Source organism: Semicossyphus pulcher, unplaced genomic scaffold (assembly GCF_022749685.1).
Source record: "Semicossyphus pulcher isolate SPU_LCO1_2020_fin unplaced genomic scaffold, fSemPul1.0.p SCAF_3, whole genome shotgun sequence".
Taxonomy (NCBI): domain Eukaryota; kingdom Metazoa; phylum Chordata; class Actinopteri; order Labriformes; family Labridae; genus Semicossyphus; species Semicossyphus pulcher.
Window position 1 is genome coordinate 5,405,452 of NW_027211704.1, and position 22,042 is coordinate 5,427,493.

General features: G+C 42.1%; 1 protein-coding gene across 1 annotated transcript in view; it reads right to left on the reverse strand.

Moving 5' to 3' along the window:
* Nucleotides 1–11,148: 11,148 nt before the first annotated feature.
* LOC138605325 (plexin-A2-like) overlaps nt 11,149–22,042 on the reverse strand; it is a 106,165-nt gene continuing 95,271 nt past the window's right edge. Inside the window, exons 26-31 of the mRNA XM_069677503.1 lie at nt 19,416–19,512; nt 18,663–18,862; nt 17,433–17,602; nt 16,933–17,145; nt 14,551–14,701; nt 11,149–12,184 (exon numbers count right to left, since the gene is read on the reverse strand). Coding sequence (XP_069533604.1) covers nt 12,089–12,184; nt 14,551–14,701; nt 16,933–17,145; nt 17,433–17,602; nt 18,663–18,862; nt 19,416–19,512 — 927 coding nt within the window. The 3' untranslated portion in view covers nt 11,149–12,088. The remainder of the gene's footprint in view (nt 12,185–14,550; nt 14,702–16,932; nt 17,146–17,432; nt 17,603–18,662; nt 18,863–19,415; nt 19,513–22,042) is intronic.

Below are 22,042 nucleotides of genomic sequence, written 5' to 3' on the forward strand. Positions count from 1 at the left end.
TCTGTGTGGTGACCTACAGGACCACCGCATGGCTCTGCAGATGTTCCATATGTACCCACCACACACACACACACACACACACACACACATACGCCCACGCACACCCTCAGGCGACTGTGCTGAAACAGACACTTTTTGTCACAGACACTGCTTGACCTTTGGCCTCCTCCTGCATCACATTTTCACAGCGTGTCACATGATCCTACTGCATTCAATTTATATTTAGTGGCATGAATGTAATAGAGACAATTCTGCTAAAGAGTCAAGTGTAAATAACACTTACAAGATGAATTTAAAAAAATGACTTGATTCTTTCCAGTTCATGGGAATTATGAGCAGACATTTAAGTGTTTCTGAAAGTCATGGACTGCCCAGAAAGACATGCATGTCTGTGCTATTTTTCCGAACGTGGGATTTTACTGTACCACTGATGTTGTTGAAAGGACTTAAAAAAACCTTCAAATTAAAACAAAAACATAACAGGAAAAAAGAAAACTAGTTGTTAGCGTGTTTTCGTGTGTTTTAACACATGGTTAAAGTGATAGTTTGGATTTTTGGACACTAAGTTGTATGAAATACTTGCTAGTAGTGTAGTGAATGCAAAGCTATGAGCTAACTCACCGAGTCCCGTGGTCGAAGTTCAGTCCGGTTCCGAACGTAGAGTAAGTCGTTCCTGTGAGATGCCAGGGTCATGAAACCAAAAAGTTTTACCCTACAGCAACAACACGAAAGGCCATGGTGATCCATTTTCAGCACAAAATCATCGTCATAGGATTTCATGTACTGCGCCGTTTTTTTTGGCACTATTTTCTCTCTTGACAAATCCAGTATCACTACGCCTGCGGCAGGCCGGTTTCTCTGTAAGTAAGCTTATAGCTTTGCATCCACTACACTACTAGCAAGTATTTCATACAACTTGGTGTCTGATATACAAACTATTCCTTTAAAGCTGGTGTTCATGTGCATGTGTTTGTTTACCTCAGTGGTTTTGCTGTGTGTGTGTGTGTGTGTGTGTGTGTGTGTGTGTGTGTGTTGTCTTTTTTGTTGTTATTAGTGTGTCTCTGTTTTTGCTCAAATAGTGAATGAATAAAGAAAGCACACACTCATTCAATTTGTCTAAGTGCTGCTTGTAATAATAACTTTGACCAGAAGATGGCACCACTAGACTGGCGTGCTGTCTGCATCAGCATGCTGGACATTAGCTCCATCAGTAGCTCCATTATTAAATCCTTCTTTTCTGGCTTCTTACTGTGTATTTATGTGTTTTTAAACCTTGTAATTACTTAAAGAATCCAGCTGTTTGCGTTACATCATGAATAATGGAGGCAGTTATGACCTGAGACTGCAGGTGACCGTGCTGTTGCCGGTGCAGGAAAGATAGATTACTACAATGCCGTCATGGATTAGATCATCCAATAAATCCTGAAACAAGTTGCCAGTGATGGAGGCTGAGCTGTGAGGTCATTTGTGGTCTTTCCCTGGTTTGGACAGCTGTCTCTCGTCCTCGACGAGAACAGACGTATCAGTGCCTGTTTGATTATGTGCTCTCTGAGATTACAGTGTGCATTTAATCAGAGCAGCAGGAGGCCGATGCTCGCAGACCTGCATCGCCTCGAGGCTGCGATTCAGCGCTGCTTAGAGGATATTTGATGCTTGATTGCACAGCAGAGGGAGAGTACATTATGGACGGGAAAAAACAAAGGTGTGACACATTTATGTCTTCGTCCAGGGACGGTGGCTCCAAGCTGAAAGGAAGAACAACCGAGAGAGATGTGTTTTCTATATTTGTGCCGGAAATGTTCTTTAATCGCTTACTTTAAGGCTATTTTATTGTATTTAAAGGCTTTAACTGCTGTTCTTTTTAATTTAAATGACTAAACTCACTGACAGGCGAAGGTGTCCTGACCTAAAGCCCCGGTCAGAGATAACGGGTATCAACTTTCTGTGTTAACCCAACCTCTGTACCTCATAACGTGTGCACGTTCCCATATAAGGACGAGTGATCTGATTCTTCTTCTGCATAAAAAGAAAAAGATGTTTACGGCATAAACATCACTGTTGCTGCAAATAAGGCATCAGAGGAATTCTGCAGCAAATCACTAATGTTGTTCAATAATATATTTATTGTGCCAGGTGCTAGACTCTCAATGCCTCCCCCTTTTCTAACGTGACAGCTGCTGTGGCTCAGTGGTGGAGTCGGTCGTCTCTCAATTGGTATGTTAGTGGTTTGATTCCCTGCTCCCTCAGTCTACATGTCCGAGTGTCCTTGGGCAAGACACTGAACCAAATTGTTCCCCATGGCACAGCCACCGGTGTGTGAATGTGATGACTGATTGACAGCTGGGCACTTTACGTAGCAGCCTCTTTCATCAGAATGTGAGTGTGAAAGGGTGAACATGACATGAGGAATAAAAGCGTCTTTGAGTGGTCGCAAGACTAGAAAAGTGCTGTATTAGTACAGTCCAATTTCCCCTTTTCTAATGTGACAGCTGCACATTGCAGAGCTCTTAAACTATAAACCTGATAAAGAGTATTTTAACAGTATAGTCAAGTTTAGCATTCAGCAGTCAATCCAGGATTTCGCAGCATTTTCTCTGATTGTTGCGGCCAAAAATCCCTGATTTTGTGCCAGCTTTGTTTTTAAATCTGCGATGCAAGTTGTGACGTTTTGAGGCTTTTTCTCTGTGTGACACATTACACCTCCACTGTGAGCGACTGGGACAAACACTCAGATAAAGCCACCTATTGGCTGAGTGAGCTGTTTGTCTTCTGACATCACGTCCGGTTTCCTTCAGTGTCGCTCCAATAACAAGACTCCAGAAGTGAAAACCTAGTATGTGGCTGACCGCATCAGGTCAATGTGCGCTTTTGTGGGCATTTTGTTACAAGGACTGTCCTTATGAGGCCGATGACAACGTGTTAGAAAGCAGGTGCGCACTGCGGACGTAGGTGAGGACGGCGGAGGAGCAGCCCCGACTACTCCCCGAACAAAGTATCCAGAGCCATATAGACAGAGAGTCGCGTCAGTGGAGTTAGACCACGGCGGTCAACTGAATGACACTAAAGTCAACAGCCATGAAATACTAATTTCTCACTGCACATGTACATTCAGTGTTATCCATATGTGCAAAGAAGAATCTCCATGTTATTTATTAAATTCACGCTGTTGTACTCGTTATTTCCGCTGATGCAGCTGTAGAAAACAATAAATAAGAGGCAGGGGGATTACTGCCTTACTGTACAATCACTATTTGAAATCAGCGCTGACACAAACATCCGTAACAAGTAAGTGATAATGTGAAAGATGCCCTCTGATGCTTAAACGACACTGCAAAAAGCAGGGGATCTGTCACGAGTTATGTTTTTGATTTGTATTACGGGGTTCAGATGTTGTTTGCTGTTTTACCTCGTCACTTTGTCTCTTGTCATGACTTCTCATCGTTTAGTTTTGTTTTTAGTTCATTCTGTGTTCTTGTCAGTATTTAGTCTTGTTTAGTTAATTATTTCACTTGTGTCTTTTTTGGTTAGATCACTTCCTGTTTTACTTTGTCACCTTGTCTCTCGTGTTGGTCCACTTCCTGCCTTTGTGTTTCCCGCTTGTTTGATTGTGTGCCCTGCCCTGATTGTTTTCACCTGCCCCTTGATTGTCTCACCTGTGTCTGATTAGCCTCACCTCCTAAGTTTATTTAGTCTCTGTGCTGGTTCATTGTCTTTGTCGTGTTTCCTGTGGACTTTTGTCGCTCTTTCTTGTGATAGATTTACCTGTTTCCTTGTTGCTCCCGTGTGTTTTGTTTTTTTCCCTTTGGATTATTTTGTTACCTGGACTCTCAATCAGTAAGCCTTTTGTTTTGCCTTCCGCCTTGTTTCAACAATGAACTGTGACAGGATCAGTATTTCTAATATCAAAGAAGTGGATTGGTGACGTAAATAACTTCACGCTCGCGGGGAAATACGATGATTGGTCAAATTTGTGGCAACTGGCCAAAAGTTAATTTGCAGAAATGCAGCTACCTGGAGGGACTGATTCAGGTCTGGCGCTGCTATAATGAAGAAAATAGACCCATTAATCAATTTCCTAATCTGCAGTTTAGCTTTCAGGTCTTGTTTTAGGCTCGACTAACCCGCCAACACATTAATCTGGCTTTGTAGCTCAATCCTCATGTTGTATTTAGATATGTTGCTGCAGCTTGTGACAAAGGAAGACATCAAAAGACATCCATCATTTACATTCGAGATGATGAAACCAGCTAATGTGGTATTCTTGCCTATTAAAACACAGCAGTTGTTTTGTCCAGCCCCTTTTCTATACCAACAGTGTGTATGAAATAAATGTGTCTTTATTCAGTGGCTCTAATGCTCTTACAACCCGGCTACTTCTGCACCTCACTCTGAGTGTAAGGACATTGAAGCAGAGCTTTATCCATTGACTATTAACACAAGCTCTGCAGGTTTGTTCAAGGTGCACAGTGCAAGTCCAAGGCCCTTTTTACATTCAGCATTCACTCCACAGTTAGAGCCACTGTTTGAATTATTCCTCAAGATCAGCAGTCTGTGTGTGTAAGGTCCGTTTTTCTCAGGAATCAAATATTCTGATGGTGCAGGAGGAGCAGAGGATGTTTTATACCTGCAACCAGAGAGTTTACAGAGTTTAAACACTTTTATTTTACGTTGCGTCCCGGATATAACGCAGGTACATCAATCAGAAGTCAAAGCAGAATGAGATCTTATGACGACTGTCAGGCATTGATAGAAGAATAATGGGCTTGTAACGGCTGTAGTAGCTCCATAAACCTGTCTGCTACCATCCATGCACACAGTCTATCATGAGATATCCTGCGGCTCGCTCAGCTGTCAGTAGAGGAGGTTTGAGTCCTAATGATGCTCCTCTGCGTGCGTGTGTGTGTGTGCAGAATGGGAGGTTGAAATTGCTGGCTGCTGAGAGGAGATACTCTGACAAGCAAAGAGAGGAAAGACGAGGGGTTAGAGTCTGGCAGGTGTACAGAGGACCCTTCAGCACGCTGATGACACCCCCACCTGGATCTGACAGGTCTGTGTTGGGAGGCCTGGGTGTTCTCCTCCCCCCTCCGCCCCCCCCTCTGCTCTGCCGGCCCAGAGCCCCGAGGGTTAAACATGAATAATGAATTCTGGCTCCTTATGGCAACTGCTGAGGAGACCGTATATGCAGCTCAAGTCAGATCGAATACTGTCACAGACTGACGGCAGGTCAGAGGTAACTGGCGCTTTGTTTTTATCATCACATTGAAAGGGATCATGTGATTTTCTCCAGGATCTTTTTTAGTTGTTTTGTGGGTTTTACTTTCCCCTGGCAAGCTGCTTGGAAATGATTCCATATTATTTTGATTGCAATAAGCAGATGATATCATAATCATCACTAATGACTGTTACTTCCTGATATACTGTAATGGGGACGACACGACTACGATACTCTTTAGTGAGCAAGAGTCTGCGCATTCATTTTTTTACATTTATTTTCCTTTGTTTAAAGGTATAATAAGTTGGATTTTCCTAGAAAAATAAAATATAGACTTTTACAAATATAATATAATATAATTAGTTATGGGCCTCTATACATGTGTGTGTGCAGACCCTTGTGAGACCCTTCCCTCTGCATCTGTTGTTTTGCTCTGCACGGGCCGTTTTCGGGAGGGGCACTGTTGTGGTTCCCTGAGCCAATCAAAGCGTATAGGTGAGTGTGGGAGTGGTTCAAATTGGGCGCCATTCAGAGCGGCGAACATGGCGAAAGAGCGATGCAGAGTTGGCCTTCTTTCTGTTGGACGGGTAGGTGCCTCAGACCGGGTAGGACAAGCTAACTGCCGGTTAGCATGCTAGTGCAAAGCTAGCCGTGATGCTGTAGGTGTTAGCTCGGTGGGGTGGGCGTGTTCTCGCACAAGAGAGTGAGAGTGAGCTTCTTGTGACGAAGAGCCCAGGAGGAGGGGCCCAGTTTCAATGTGTTGTTGACAAAATGCAGGAAAAATCCTCCTTATTATACCTTTTAAATAGATAGAAAAGGGGCGCTGGTTTAGCTCAGTTAGTCGAGCAGGCGCCCCGTGTACAGAGGCTTCAGTTCTCGATGCTGATCGCAGGCTCGACTCCCGGTCTGCCGATCATGTGGTGCATGTCATCCTCCACTCTCTACTCCCCACATGTCCTGTCTCTCTTCAGCTGTCCTATAAGATAAATGCAAAAGCAAACAAACAATCTTAAAAGAGATAGAAAAGGCCATGTGAATATGGTGCATGATTTGCTGACTGGAATTTTAAAAGAGGTTTTGCAGTTTCTTCAGTAGAATGCAGTGCCCTCTTTCTGAGCAGCGGTGTCAAACAATCAGGCAGACGGGCATGCAAGCACGACCTGCCAGCACCTTACCAAATGTAGTAGTTTTCTTCACTGTAAAGTCACAATAATGGATGAATTCTCTCATCATGAAGATATGCAGTTCATGAAATGTCTGTTAAATCAATAATGCCAAATAAGGTAACACACTGGCTTTTGATGCGACATCCAGGACAAAAACAAGTGGTGTTCATCACCCAGCAGAGAGAAAGTAGACGGAAGCAGAGTTCTGTTTCCTCAAGTCTTAGCTGAGCAAGTAGAAGATAACCATGGCCAAATAAACACAGAAAATAATTGACTTTAGCAAGAGCTCCCTTTGGATCCATGTCCAAAAATACACCTGCAGTAACGGCTTATTGCCAAAGGTAACGCTAAAGCAAATAAAACCCACGACTTTCAGATCGCACCTTAAGTTGTTCCTAAAATATTACATATGGCCTCTTTCAACAAGGCAGTCTGCTGCTTGTGTCACTTCTAAAAACACACCTTAACAGTTGTTCCTCATTAACAACTGTTTTAAACTTTAAAGTTGTAATCTCGAAGATCTCAGTTTCGTTCTCTTTGGCGGCACCTTTGGCGATAAATGGTAATTGCGGGAGCATACTTCCCAGATATCCAGACAGTGTTGCATGTGTGACGTCCACGGTTGGCTCCGGTTGTAACTCTTGATTTTCCTGGCTGACGGTCGCTTTCCTTTTCAGACTGTTTGCTTCATCTGAGCGTCGAGTTTGTTTCTTTTTCTTTGGATTTTCACTTCTTGTTGAAGTTGTATCTGTAGTCATCCATCTTTTCTTTGTTTGTTCAGCCATAGTAGATTACTGTTTACTTGCAACACTTGCAGAGAGCCGCTTAGCTCCGCCTACCCTCTCTGGCAGACCAACCACTGCTGGCTGATGGAAAACGCGTCACTAACTGGGCGCCGCTCGTGATTTTTTCCAGGAATGTCGCCACAGACACCCAATCACTAATACTGCAAATGCAAAGGCTTTCATCAGTGGGCCATAGGCTCAATCGCCATTGTGTTACCTCATTTGGCGATAGATCGAGACTTAACAGACGTTTATTTAAATGAATATCTTCATGATTATTTCTGGAAAAATGCAAAAAATTGCTTATGTAGCAGTATCAGTGTTATTGTAAGTATAATGAGTCACTACTTTGTTTCCTGATAGACACAAAGGTTTATCAAAACTGAAACAAACCCAAACTTTTTGTCTAAGTGGCAGTTATATTCATTTCTGCAGGTTAGATGCATCCTTGGGGTTTGGTTGACCTCTGACATCATCGTCTTGCATTTAGAGCCCTCCCATGGAAACCCAATAACACTTTAGATGTTGAATTAGCATGCTGCCAGTCCTCCAACATCGTAAGAATAGATTATCCAGTTATGGGGGGCAGAGTTCAGATCGTCTTGAAAATGACCTCACCTCTAACTGCAGCAGACGCTTTGTCTTTAAAGGAGACCTTTTATTTATGGCTCATAATTAATCTTTGCACAATGGGCTTTTTCTAACGCAGTCTAATAAGTCAAAGCTGGAGAGTCTTAAATATGAACAGGACAAGATTTTTATCGACCGCGGCTTCATTTATCAGGATGTAACACTTCACAAAACAGACCAGGCAGAAATAGTTTTCATCAGCTGCGCATTTAATGTATAACAACAGTACAAAGTGAATCTTTTGCTTGCAAAATAGGAGTGTTCTTTATGTACAATAATATATACAATAATATATAGTTTAAAAAACAATACAGTTTAAACGTCTGACAGTTTATTGCACAACACATTTATAAATTATCATCATCGAAACACGCATGAAACAGATGAGTTCTCCGTCATATTTCAACACTGAACAGGAAATGCATTTATTATTCATCTTATTTTATCTTTAGATTAGCATGAATCAAGGTCCTGTGGGGAGTACATGAACCCCACCGATACTGAAATGGTAAAGAGAGCAGCGCTGCAGGATGACACTATTAAACAGCTGCAACGAAACAGCCTCAAGCACAGAGCGAAATTCATCTTTCGTCATCGCAGCGGGTGAAATATGAACAAGCAAAACTAAAAACCTGAATGAACGTGACGCCTCAGACGGAAGTTTTCATCTTGATAATCATTTTAAAGTTTAGATATGGCACTCTATAAATACAGCAGCGAGGAGACAACAAGCAGAAAATGTACATTTGAAACGCAGGATTAAAACTGGTGAGTTACACGCAGAAACATGGAGACAGGATGTAGAGGTGGGATAAAGATGTGAGGCAACAAAAAACATGAACTTTACAAGGATCTACTGCTGATCCAAGCACCTATCATTAATCATATATCCACCTTGTGTACAAAATATAAGAAACACCTACTTTATTCTGAGCTACAGACTCTGCTGCGGCTCAAACGTCTCCTGGGTTCGAGGTTTAATTTCCAGGTTACGTTCAAAGTGGATTTATTGGGAAAATCAATACAGCATCAAAGCCTCCATCTAACTTAATCCGAGCAGATTACTCCACAGGAGCAGCAGGTGTTCTTAATGTCTCGTACACTCGGTGCATTTCAAGTATCACGCTAAATGTAAACAATGACTGATGATACAGGGAGGGATGGGGGAGGGGGGATCGGCGCTGTCGCCTGGGGTTAAGCTAATCTGATCCACGATCAGACTCATAGCATCATTAATCATGCTTTCTGCTACAGTTCAATTTGGTCTCCACTTATCTTTGAACGCTTGAATTGGTGGTCTATCGATCATCGCTGTACAAAATTTCCTATCTCTAATGGGATCTTTTCCGTTCAATGGACTGTATTAATAACAGCTTTTAACATGAATGAAACATGAGACGTTATATTTGGCACAAAGGCAGGGGATCGGGTCTGGAAATATCTCTCCATTTATTTCACATTTGAAGGTAATTCACTATATTCACACGGCGGCCATTTTCCTCTGATGTCATGCTCAGGGTGGGAAGCTCATATGCTGTTATACTTTCTTGCTGCTCTGTTTCAGGTTGGCAAATACTATAAATATTAAGAATCTAAACCAAATGCTTTCATGTCGCTGCCTTTTGATTGGTCAGCAACTGAAAAGGTACAACAGATAGTGATCATCATCGGGACACAGGGCCATATGTCAAGGTGAAACGGCACATTTTATAACTCATGAGCTACCTAGAGCTGAGTCACACACCTGTGAATTCCTAGCAAAATTACCGTCAGCTAGCTAACATTACAAGAAATGAATGTCTCATATCATGTGACACTGCCAAATGGTAATACTAACTAGGAAGTGGTAAAATGTTAATGTTAGTAAAGATTTCGAGGGATGTCGAGAAGTTAACACTACCTTTCTTATTAACTCTTTCATTAGCTTTCACGTGCTCCTCGGATGGTCGGAGTTCACAAGCTTTAAGTCCTTATGTGGATAAAAACGTGTATTAACCTATATTTTATTGTTAAGAACAATACCAGATACCTCCACATGGACAGCAAGTAGCAGTTACAACCTTATATAATTTATATTTGACAAATTCATAAAACCGTTATCCTGGCATTCAGGTACCAAAATTTTGTCCTGCATTCCGAGTTCTTGTCCTGACTTAAGGGAGGCTAGTCAGCAGCTCATTTCTTTTTCTCTATTTACAGATTCTACATGGTAGAATAGTTAACATAGTAGAATCTGTAGGCAGGGGCGTGGATTTCCGGGAAGGCAAGTGTTCTGGTTTCCGTTTGAACTATGCTTGTATTCCGAGTAATATTGACCAGTCACATATCAGCGCCTATCTGATGATGATTTAGCTTCTAATTAATCTCTATAAACAGACATCTGCATGCTAACAGCTAACAATGTGTTCTAGATCTAAAATTTAACTTGAGATGAATTCCCTTGACACTGTGTCATGAAAGCTGTTCAGCATTCAGATTTCCCGACTTCCTCGAATGCATCAGATCGATCTGACCTCCGTTTAATCAAATGAGCATTTTAAAACTTTTCTTCTCCTCTTGAGGACAGACCTGACAAAGCTTGAATTTTACTTCTTACAAATCTGCATCATGATGTTGAAATTTCGGCCAAAGTGAGACCCGTTAATAACAAGTCAATCACAAGAAAACGTTTTCTCTTTCAACGCAGCACGTGGAAAAGGAAGCCTTCAATGGGAGTCGTTTATTGCTTACTGCCCGGCATGTTCACCGGTGTCCCTAGAGGCTACATCGTCTCAGACTATAGCCAATGGGATCCAAGATTGGACACCCACTAACATTAGCATTCAACCACATCCTACCTAACGTTACTGTTTGTTTGTGTAACAAAAAAAGGCATACACTCCTCGCTAACAGTAATGTTAGCTAGCTAACAGAATTGAATGCTAACATTAGCTGTTGTTAAATAGCTGTCAGAAGCTAATGAGTTGTTTTACCTTGAAATAAGGCCTGTTTTTTACTATCTGTTGTATTTGTAGTTGTTGATCAATCAGTAAGCTGTGAACTGATGAACATTAGTCAAATTCTCGAAACAGCTAATGTTAGTATTCAACCAATTCCTAGCTAATATTACTGTTAGGAAGGAGTTGTTTGAATGCTTTAAGTGAGCTGTTGTGACAAAGCCGTCAGTAGCTAATAAATTGAGTAAGTGTGTTGTTTAATTGAAATATATCCACATTTGATTATCCATTGTTTTTTTTTTAGTTGCAGCTTAATCAATAAGCAGTGAAATTATAACAGGTTGTAAGATTCCCCTGTATTTATATGATTTGTAAACCTTGAATTCAGCAGTACCACATTATACCTTGAGCATGACGACTTAGGAAAATTGCAGCTGTGTTAATATGGCAAATGCTTTCTTCTTCTTAGGGACACATTTTGTGTACCGTTCAATCCCGAGCAGAGGTGTAAATTAGAAAATCTTCATTAAACAAAAATAAATTATGACATGGAGCTTGTAACAATGCCAGAGTCTTTAGTCTTCTTTTTTTCAGCCTTTTAAAAGGCAACAGGAAAAGGCTTAACAAACGCACAGTCACACATCTCTGCTCCCAATGGCTCCAAATGACGATGTCACTCCAGGCCTGTGATATGTAGTGCGAAAAAACGTCCTTCATCTTTGACATATAAAAAGAACTCCGAGTCTTGTCTCACCACATGTGCCGTCCCATTAAATTGGCTCCTTTCTTTGTTGAGTTCCTCCAGTGACTTTTCAAGTTGAGTCATTCTTTATTAAGTGCTGCTCCCGTCTTCAGAGCCCCACGCACCGCACACACACACACGCACGTTTAGTGGAAAGAGCCACTACAAAGGCGAAACACTACCCAGCTGAAAAGAAGTGACTGCAAATTCAGCAGCTGTGGTGGCCCAAATCTTTTCTCTCTTTCTGCCCCCCTCCCTCGCTCTCGGCCCCTCTCTTTCCCTCAGTGGGAGCGTGTTAGATCCTGGATGTTTGCCTGTTGGAGTTTCTTCTGAAAAAACGATGACATTGGATTCAAAAGTCGTGCTTTGGGACGATCTGCTGTTTGATCTGTGCGTTGGTCCGTGTATGTACATTTGTATGCATGTGTATGTAGCTGTGTTGTTTATACAGTAGGTCCGTTAAGTCCGCAATGTCTCTGCGTACATCCATATCTGCGTGTGTGTTCATATGTGCACGTGTGAGTGTCATGTGTGTTGTCGATGGGTTGTCCTTTGTTATGGTACTTTTGTGTGTGTGTTTTTGTATATATGTAGGCCTGTGTGTGCATGTGTGTGTCTCAGCTCTCTGTAGACATGGCTGAGATGATCTGCTCCACTTTATACGCCAACTTCTGCTTCTGGGCTTGTTCATCCTGCTCCAGTGCCTCAATGATCTAAAACACACACAGAAGCACACACACAGAAAACACACACATGAGTACAAACTGTGAATTCAAGGACATGAAGCAGATTGTTCCCGTCAGCTGTGGGAATCATACAAATCTACAAAAGTGCATTATGAATCAAACAGAGCGACAATACTTCATTTCACTGCATCTGATTAAAATTAAATGTCTGAGTTATTAGAATGGATTAATTAGAATCCTGCAAATCTGGTTTAATTATACAAATTTAAACTATATGCATAAATTAAAGTTATGTAATATCAGTTGTGTAACTCTGTTATAACTAAAGCTTATTAAAACATCCAAACATTTAAGAGGTTCAAGTCTCTTAAAAGCAAATATTTGCTGCGTTTGTCAGTTTTATATAATTTTAAATGAATTATCTAAATATCCTCTGGACTGTTTAAAACTCCGGCTTCGGTTGCAAAATACTGTGATTTGAATTTTTTACTTTTAATGACATTTTATGGACCAAAACCCATGATTAAAAGATTAAAACTTTGAGCCCAATCTTTAAGCATTTAAAGGTATAATAAGCAGGATTTTCCTAGAAAAATAAAATATAGACTTTTGCAAATATAATATAATATGAATCATCACTTATGGGCCTCTATACATGTGTGTTGGTGAGTGTGTGTGCAGACCCTTGTGAGACCCTTCCCTCTGCATCTATTCTGTTGTTTTGCTTTGCACGGGACGTTTTCAGGAGGGGCGCTGTTGTGGTTCCCTGAGCCAATCACAGCGTACAGGTGAGTGTGGGAGGGGTTCAAATTAGCAACTGGGCCCCATTCAGACCGGCGAACATGGCGAAAGAGCGAATCAGAGTTGGCCTTCTTTCTGTGGGATGGGTAGGTGCCTAAAACCGGCTAACCAGCAGTTAGCATGCTAGTGCAACGGTAACTGGCGGTAAGTATGCTAGCGCAAAGGTAACCGGCGGTTAGCATGCCAGCGCAAAGGTAACCGTGATGCTGTCGGTGTTAGCTCAGCAGAGTGGGCGTGTTCTTGCACAAGAGAGTGAGAGTGAGCTTCTGGTGACGAAGAGCCCAGGAGGAGGGGCCCAGTTTGAATGTGTTGTTGACAAAATGCAGGAAAAATCCTACTTTATACCTTTAAAGAGTAAGTTACAACCCCATGATGATTCACCGACACCTCACTTTGACACTATAATGTGCAGTGTGCAGTATGAAGCCCTGCTTCTCAGCTTGGTGTATAATCACTTTTAAACCTGCACCTGCAGTCTCCATTCACTCTAATTGTGCTTAAGTGAGGCCAAAATACCCCCGAGACGGGCACTGCCATCTTGCGCTGGTGGGGTTTTTTGGAGCCAGAGACTGTGCAGTAGAGATCGGTGGGTGGAGCTGCAATAACCACGTCCCACCCCTTCTGCTATCCCAACTACATGAAATGGCAAAGACCCCGCACGTCAGCGTATTTAACAGCAGAACAGCTACTTGTGTTGGTCTGAAGCAGACGTTCACAGGTATGGAAACTTCAATGACTGTTGTGATTGTTTCAGTTACGTCTCCTCTCCGTTCCTCCTCTACTCTGCTAATCCGGAACAGATCAGCTGCAGAAGCCGGATTTGTCATCAGAGCTGTCAATCATCCTTTTTACAGCATCAAATAACTAATTGAAAGTAAACTTGTCAGAAAAATGAACACTTGGACATAAATCAGCATGATAAGAACTAACTATAATGACAGAAACCATGTTTGAGAAAAATGTATTTGACGTGTATTTTGATTTTATAGACTCATGTCCCCTCTGTTAACATGGAGGAGGCAGGCTTTATGACCTATACTGCAACCAGTCAGCAGGGGGCGATAGAGAGGGTTTGGCTTCACTTTTAGGGAGCTGTCATGTCGTCCATCTTTTTCTACAGTCCATGAGCTGTACACACAAACGCATAATAACCGTATAAAGATGCTATGGAAGTCTGAACAGACTGCAGAATATCCACGCAGAGCTTGATCCGTGTCCACATAATTTTAATTTAGGTCAAATATTTGCTTCACTGTAAATTCAGTGGGGAATATCTGGATCTCCAGGCTTAATGCTCCACTATGGTCCCCGACTGGTCAGTGTTTTTGTCTGACTGACAGCTGGACGGGCAGCATGCAGAGGGTTTATCAGACATAAGCTATCACTGGCACTGACAAAAAGCACAGTCTGTTGATAATTCACCAATATGAGCACGGACTTCTACTGTACTAATGTCATTTTATCTTATGTTATAATGAAAGTATGTAGTACAGCTGCATTACTGTAGGAAAAAGCTACCTGCAGTCGGTTCAACACCCCATCAGTACCTGTACAGCACATTTCTGTGTTACAGTGTGTCAACTGCGTCTCACCTCTTGGCTGTACTTGCTGACGTAAGCGTAGATCTCATGGAGGGCACTGAGCATGTTGAACTCACTGGAGTGAAGGCGAGCCTGTTCAGCCAGATAGGCATTCATATCCTGATCACTGATGGCAGGCAGGCGGTTTATGTCAGCGTAGTACCTGAGAGGAGACACACACAGTGTCAGAGCGGGGACACAGTCATGCATACAGAGCTTTTTTCCTCACTTTGAGTCTTCAGCTGTGAAAAGACAAAGAACATCACATTTTAAAGGCATCGGTAAATGAGACGGGGCTTTAAACCACACCAGCACGCTGTTTTTATAACAAAAGCAAAGTCTCATTTAGCTGTCCTAATGTTAGCTGTAATTCTACTACTTATTCCTTCAGTCACTCCGAACCCTGAGGGCTGCAGGATTACATGCGCATGAGAAATCTGCCATCAGTGCACAAGCAGAGAGAGGTCTGTTGCACCAAACCAAGCGCTGCTAATTTGACCCTGAAGTTGCAACAACAAAAGGCCGGATCCATTGCACCATATGTGAAATGTGTGAGGGACACAATAAGTAGTAGGCCTAGTGTAAAACATGACAACCAAGAAAGCCTCAGTGACGGTGGTAAATAAATTCAGCCGCCATTTCTGACAAAAGCCGTCACTGCTGCTCAAAGAAAGTCGATAAATAGCAACCGATGTCGTGACGAGGTCGCCGATCTGTTTAATAGGGGAGAATTGTTTTAAATGCAACCGCTCAAGTTGTAACACCAGGTTCTCTTGCTGCACAAATGCCATCATGGCCTCATAAAATTGGCATGTGGCCAATATAAGGCTAAAGCCTCCTGAGAGATACCACCGGAAATCAGCCGCTCTGCATGAACTGGTTGATGTAGAACCAGTATTTATTTTCAATATAAAGTTGTGTTTTTATGTTGGGGAGCTAAAATCAGCACAGTTGTCTGCATGTTTCTGTACGTCCATTTTAAAATGCTCCCACATGTAAACCAGGTGAATTCTGTATTTAAAGGAACGTCAAAGCATGGGCGTGATTAGCAGCTCATTTGTAGCACATGTTGTAGTACCTGTCTCTAACAGCATAGATTTGCACAGATTAATTTTCCCTTTTCTTCTGTTTCTTTTTAGCTAATATTCTGTGTTCACTCAGATGTCATTATATATTCTAAATCACAGGCTTTTATAGCATATTAACAAATTAAATCAATGCAATTCGCTATCTATAACCACATGCTGTCTAACAAGCAAGGACACAAATGCTCCAACTGGTCCAACAGTTTTAATGATGATAATGTAGTTTTTGTAGTATCTGATCCAGTCCTTAGTATGAACTTAACTTAAAGAGCAGCTCGAGTCATGTTTTAAGACATATAATCTGCTAAATAATAAATTGTGTCTGACATGTTTTTTCTGCAAAATACGTTTAACTTCTAAATCCTCCCGAGGCATCTCCTCCTTCTCCCTCATTAAAAATTCATGAATCTGCATAGGCCCCGCCCACTATGCACATTTCCAACCGCCCCCTCTGTTGCAAAAACAAAACACGTCTCTGCCATCGTTTAGTGACAACTTGTTGAAACTTAGCTAGCTTGAAATGTAGTAATCAGTAGTAGTAACGTTAATGTTAGTAGTCAGTAGTGAGTTTGTAAAAATTACGATGACGGTTACAGCTGGCTCGCGCATCACCGGAAGTGGTTGCCGTAGGTTACACATAATGATATGCATAGTGTCACCCCGTCCGTTAACGGGATTGGCTCCATAGGTTTGTGACGTCTCAAACCTGCCAATCTGAAAACATGTTGTTCAGCCTGTCCTTGGTACACTGCAGTTTAAAAGCAGACAGGCCCAGCCATGGAGATGACTGCTGATGTTGTCCCTGATATGTCTTGTAGCACATGAAGAACACCACATGGAGGTGTTTACAAGGTTAAACACTGGATTTGCTCTGGAGGGGGGCTTCAAGAACGGATGCGTGACTAAAATTTGCCATGAAAACTTTATTGGTTAATGCTGATTTTGCCGCGTTTCAACTGTAGCTCAGTTTGTTTCAATTGAGCCCCTCCCCTAACGCCACTTTTTTCATTGTAACAAGGTCATTACAGAGATAAATATTTGGATTTTTCTAATATCCAGAATCCTGCAGCTTTAGACCCTTAATATATCCAATTCTAAGCCTCATTACATCCTAAACTCAGGCATTAGGGCCAACACTAATGACACCTATAACACTAATAACCTTTGACAGAACAAACCTGATCTTATTTATAAGGAAAACAAATGAGAATACTAAATTCCACCTAAAAAAAACCTTCAGTTTGAGGGGATTTCAATAATCTTTCTATTGTTGTGAAGGACACACGCACACACAATCACACATACACACCTTTCTACCCAGCTCTTGTAATGCGGTATGTCCTTGGCGTAGAGTAGTTTGGTGGACGGTGAGTCTTTGCCCAGTCGGTGTTCAGAAGTGGAACAGGAGTCCATGAAGGTTTGGGCGACGACAGACAGACAGGCGTCCGTGATGCTGCTTTTATGGATGTCGAACACAAACTGAGGATTCTTGATCACATTTACCCAGAAGCGCAGGGGAAGGCTGCAGGACACAAAAACAATAGAGAGAGAAAGCTTTTAGACATTTTCAGACCTTAAAAAAAAAAGATTAACAGAATGAGTGTTTTTGTCAGATCAATCCCGTATCGACCTTTACAAGTTAGTGATGAAAACAAGATGTAGATGGAGTTTAGAAGACTGTAAAAAGATGAATCTTTGGATTTAATCTCTAAAGTTAAAGTTAGTTGTGCAAGGGAATAAAAGTTAAGAAGGTCTTCAAAGAGCGGCATTAAACAGAGAATTAGACACAATTGGCAGGAACATTCTCACCAGTTGCTCTTCCAGGTGTGCCGGACGTCCGTGTCGTGGATGCCGTGTCTGTCCGCCTGCTCGTCCAGGAAGTCAAACATGTATTTGATAGCTAGAGGCAGAGCGGTGCCCCGACACACAGTGCTGAACAGAGTCTCAAACAGGTCGTCCACAAACTTCTGCAGTGTGCCCTGTAGGAAACAAAGATAAGACTTGTAGTTCTTCTACTTGTAGTGTCTACTAAGAGTGTGTGTAAGAAGTGGACGTTGCTGCTTGGTTTCAAAAGTAAAGCCAATGCAGAAGTGCTTTAAACCTGCATTCTTCTTAACGGCCAGCAGGGGAGCGACCTCACTGCTTGCAAAAAGAAGTCGGATAGTATGAAACCAGATGTGAAAATTAGCTTCCTTCTCAGTTGATTTATTACCTCAGGAAACCTCTTCATTTTTTAAATTATGGTCCCATTTAGAAGAAAATACACGATAAAGCAGGGTATGCTTTAGGGCGGGGCTACCTGTCAATCACGATTCAGACGTAAGCTGTGTCCCGATTCAGGTGCTGCATCCCTCGAAGGACATATTTGAAGGCCGATCGCGACACAGCTGCACGTCGAAGGCTGTCTCAAATCGAAGGCTCCTTCAGATGCGGCCGACAAATATGTCCTCCTTTTCCCGGGCCACGAAGGATTCATCGGGTGCATCCCAACGTATCCCAAGGTTCATTGCGCGCTAATACAAACAAGATGGCGGACTCTGAAGCAGCCGAGGAATACACTTTTAAATGTAAAACGAACGGAACCTTGAAACAAATAATCTTTAAAATAATAGGTTAAGTTACGTGACGTTAGTTATTACCCGCTAGCTACCTGATGCTAGGCGACAGGAGCAGCCCCTGAATTGAGACACAGCTGTTGTAATACAGGGAGTATTCACCCTGCAGTCCGAATATTGTTACTTCTGGCTCCCAAAAAAACAAGATTGCAACGGGAAAAATGCCAAAATAAAGGCTATGTCCACTTCTTTTATACAATCTACTGTGTCTACCTTCAATCTCCATGAAAAGTTTAACTAAAAGACACAAAAACTGTGTCCAAAAATGGTTCTTAAATCTAACTGAGAGCTCTCCACCGTTCATTTCAACACCTTGGATTGCCAATGCTATCTCTTATGTCATGTTGTTAAAAACGCAACGATAAATATATAAAACAAAGTTTCATTTTAACATGTTTTCTGCACTACATCTAATATACTGCACCTTTGTTGCTAGTAGCCTCGTCAGGTAGATCTCGGACACCATCTTGCTGCCGCGCTCGCCCTCTTTCTGGTCCCCGTGGTCGTGGTTCTTGACTAGGTGCCAAACTTTGACGCCGCTCTCCAGGTCAGGGGTCAGCATGGGCACGCGGGAGTGCGGGCTGTCCGGGCTGGTGGGAGTGGAGCGGAAGGGGACGTCGACACCTACATGGTGAAATATCAAACATAGGACAATATATTCCAAAAACCTTCAGATGCAGTTTGTGAATAGAATACATCTCTCTCCGTGAGCAGGTTGGGTTTGTGTGTTCAGACTGTGAAATGCTGTCATTTTTTCATTGCTACTTAGCGCACTCATTCAATAAGAGCATGTTTTCTACTCAGGCTCTGGTCCTCTCTCTCTGTGCTTCTGTGTGATGTGTTTTCTGCTCTTGTCATCTTTTTAAATATTCCACGTGTCTTGTTTTTAGAACAAAAATGTGACAGTGTGAGCTGCAGTTTCATATTCATATTGTGTAGATTCAAAATGTACATCTGATTTTCTTGTCTAAACAGATGTAGCAGCATGAAGTCGTGTTAAATGTGAACAAAATGTGTCTTGATTGTTTTGCGTTAAATGTTATTTTGCATCTGTTAACATTTAAAGATGCTGTAATATACAACAGTGTCTGCTAAAGTGCTTTAAAGCAGACGGTAACAGATGGTGTGTCACTGCTGCATGAATATAAAGTGTTCGTATCTCTTAAACAGTACTGACCGTATCTGCTGATACTGCGTGGGAAGCTGGCTGAGGAGGGGATGTTGAATGAGGACATCTGTTTGGGCACCAAGGCCACCACGCAGCGCTCCGACACCTGCAACACAAAGGTAAGGCCTGGCTATTATTTTAAGGAATGTGTGGCTCGCGGCCGTTGGTCAGAAATAATCAAGGCTGTAATTAAAATGATGGACCCGGGTCGGCGGATTTATGATTCAGAGGTACAGAATTTCTTTCATGGGCAAAGAACGGGTCTTCAGTTAAAGAAAACGTTCTGTAATAATCTACATCCTTCATCTTCCAAGAACATCAGCTTAATTGAAATTCAGAGACGACGGTATTGATCACATCATCTTCAGCAGCATGAAGGACCAAACCTATCCATACTGAATATATCTCCTCTATATTGATTGTATTCTTAAAACTAAGAGTCAAAATAGACTTAACAGAACAAAACACCGACCTTCAAAGATTCAGGGCCTGTGTCCTAACGGCGTTTTTTGCGCCCACAACCTCAATTTCAGAGCGTTTCTCACCGGCGATTACTGTTGCTTAGATACAAAGGTCTGTATGCTTAATATTTGCTTTTATTCAGTGAACATAAAAACGATGAAAAGAAATCGTGTCCTGACATTAACAGCAGCTCTACATGGAAATTGTACCCTCGAAGAAACAAAAGGATTAGCTTCTCCTCCGCCGTTGATGTTTAGAAAGTTGATATCTGAAGTACCGCCTCTACTTGACTTTGATTGGTTTGCGAGGGAGAAGTGACATTGATGAGCACCGCGGTGTTTCAAAAGTTGAACTATTTTCAACCGAGAGCGCAGCGAGGAAAAACAGCTGTTTTTGCACAGAGGATGCTGAGCACTTAAAACACTGAACTGCACTGGTTTTGTTCAGAAAAGAGACCCACAAAAGCAAACCAGACCATCAGCAACAAGACTGATTATTTCTATATAGTCATTTGTAATGCCTGAAACCACTGGTGGGTGGTAGGTGTCAGACGAAGCGATTAACTGCACGCTGCCTTTGTTTACATTTTCCAGGGCAAACATTTGAAGTGAGTGATACATATGACTGTTTTGTTTTGTTTAAAAGCACCACTTAAACATGTACAGGACAAAATCAGCAAAGAGATAATAGGCTTTGTCCACAGGGGGCGCCAAAATCAACACAAACTGAAAGTTCCTCACAGCAGCTTTAAGGATACCAGAATAAGATTAAGTCTGTCCCAAAGCAGGAAAGTCGCATACAGAATCTCAAAGATACCAAATTGTCCTCCTACATCTGGTAGGTTCTGGTTTTGCATTATGAAGCCCAGCATGCTTTTTTTGGCTTATCTAACCCATAATCCTTTGCAAAAGTTGGTGTAATTCACTGAGCCGCCATCCTCTTCTCTGCTGAGCTCATTGAACAACGTTTTGTATCTTCAAGGCAGCAATTTATTAAAAACTTTCCAATGATGTGCTAATGACTTGGACAGATGTATAAACAAGAGGGTCAAAGTTCAAGGAGCAATGTTATAACAAATCTTATTGTAATCATACTGCATGCAAAGTATGTGCTTTGTAAGAGCAGCTGCAAAGTATGCACTTAGGAAAGCAAGGTAAGCAGACAATTCTGCTTTGAATATATGAACTTGTGCTGCTTCTGAGCTTAGATAAAACCCTTTAAGCAGGACTTGGCTGTAAGAAAACACGGCATTGCTTTGCTTGGAAAAGAGGCGGAGCAGATGTTCATGAAATGCAAAGGTTTTCAAACTGTGAGGCTTTGACAGGAAGGTGAAAAGGGACAGACGTGAGGAAGAGATACTGAATGAGGTGAAAGAGACAGGTGCATGCTGATGGTCAAAAATCAACATGAAGTGAATAACTGTAATTCAGCGTTTGCTTGATTATGCATCTTCTCTGAGTCATACCTCAGTGAAATCTGAGCACACAGACAAGATAAACATCCATAAGTACGCTTAAAGAATCATGGAAAAAGACGCTCCTTATAGCAGCCAAACCTGTCTTAAAATCCTCATATTTTTGAGTTTCTTTCGTACCAGCTGAATCCAGTTACAGCTGTCGGAACAATAGTGGGTACATTTAAAACAGGAACTGCTGTTAGCTAATTCGGCATGCTTGTAAAGGGCCGATTCGCTGATTATCAACCTTAGTCCTATCATGCTATTATGGGGAGCTAATGCCATTATGGTGCAAAAAATGCAATTTCGCCCTGTGCCTTTAGAGGACGCTATCCGCTTCTCCAATGGTCTCTGGAAAACCTCTGCCAGACTACGTAAAACGCGTCATCTGGCGAAGGCCAGGGAGCTCGCTGAACTACACTTCCCCAATCTAGGACGCCCGCCTCCGATGACATGTCTCGCTCAAAATCGCCAGGTTTGAAATGTAGACTGCAGACCTGAAGATTTTTAGATGATCCACCGGTATAGTCTCGTCTATTTCACTCCAGCGTCTCACACTAGGCCGTTCCTTTCAGAAGGAGGGGCGCAATGCATGCTGGGTGTTGTAGGAATGTACAGTGGGCGAAACAACGAGCTGCTTGTACAACCTTCTCCACAGCTATGGCGCCAATTTCAAATATTATTGCTTCTATCGGTTACAGAGAACACCAGCTTTGAC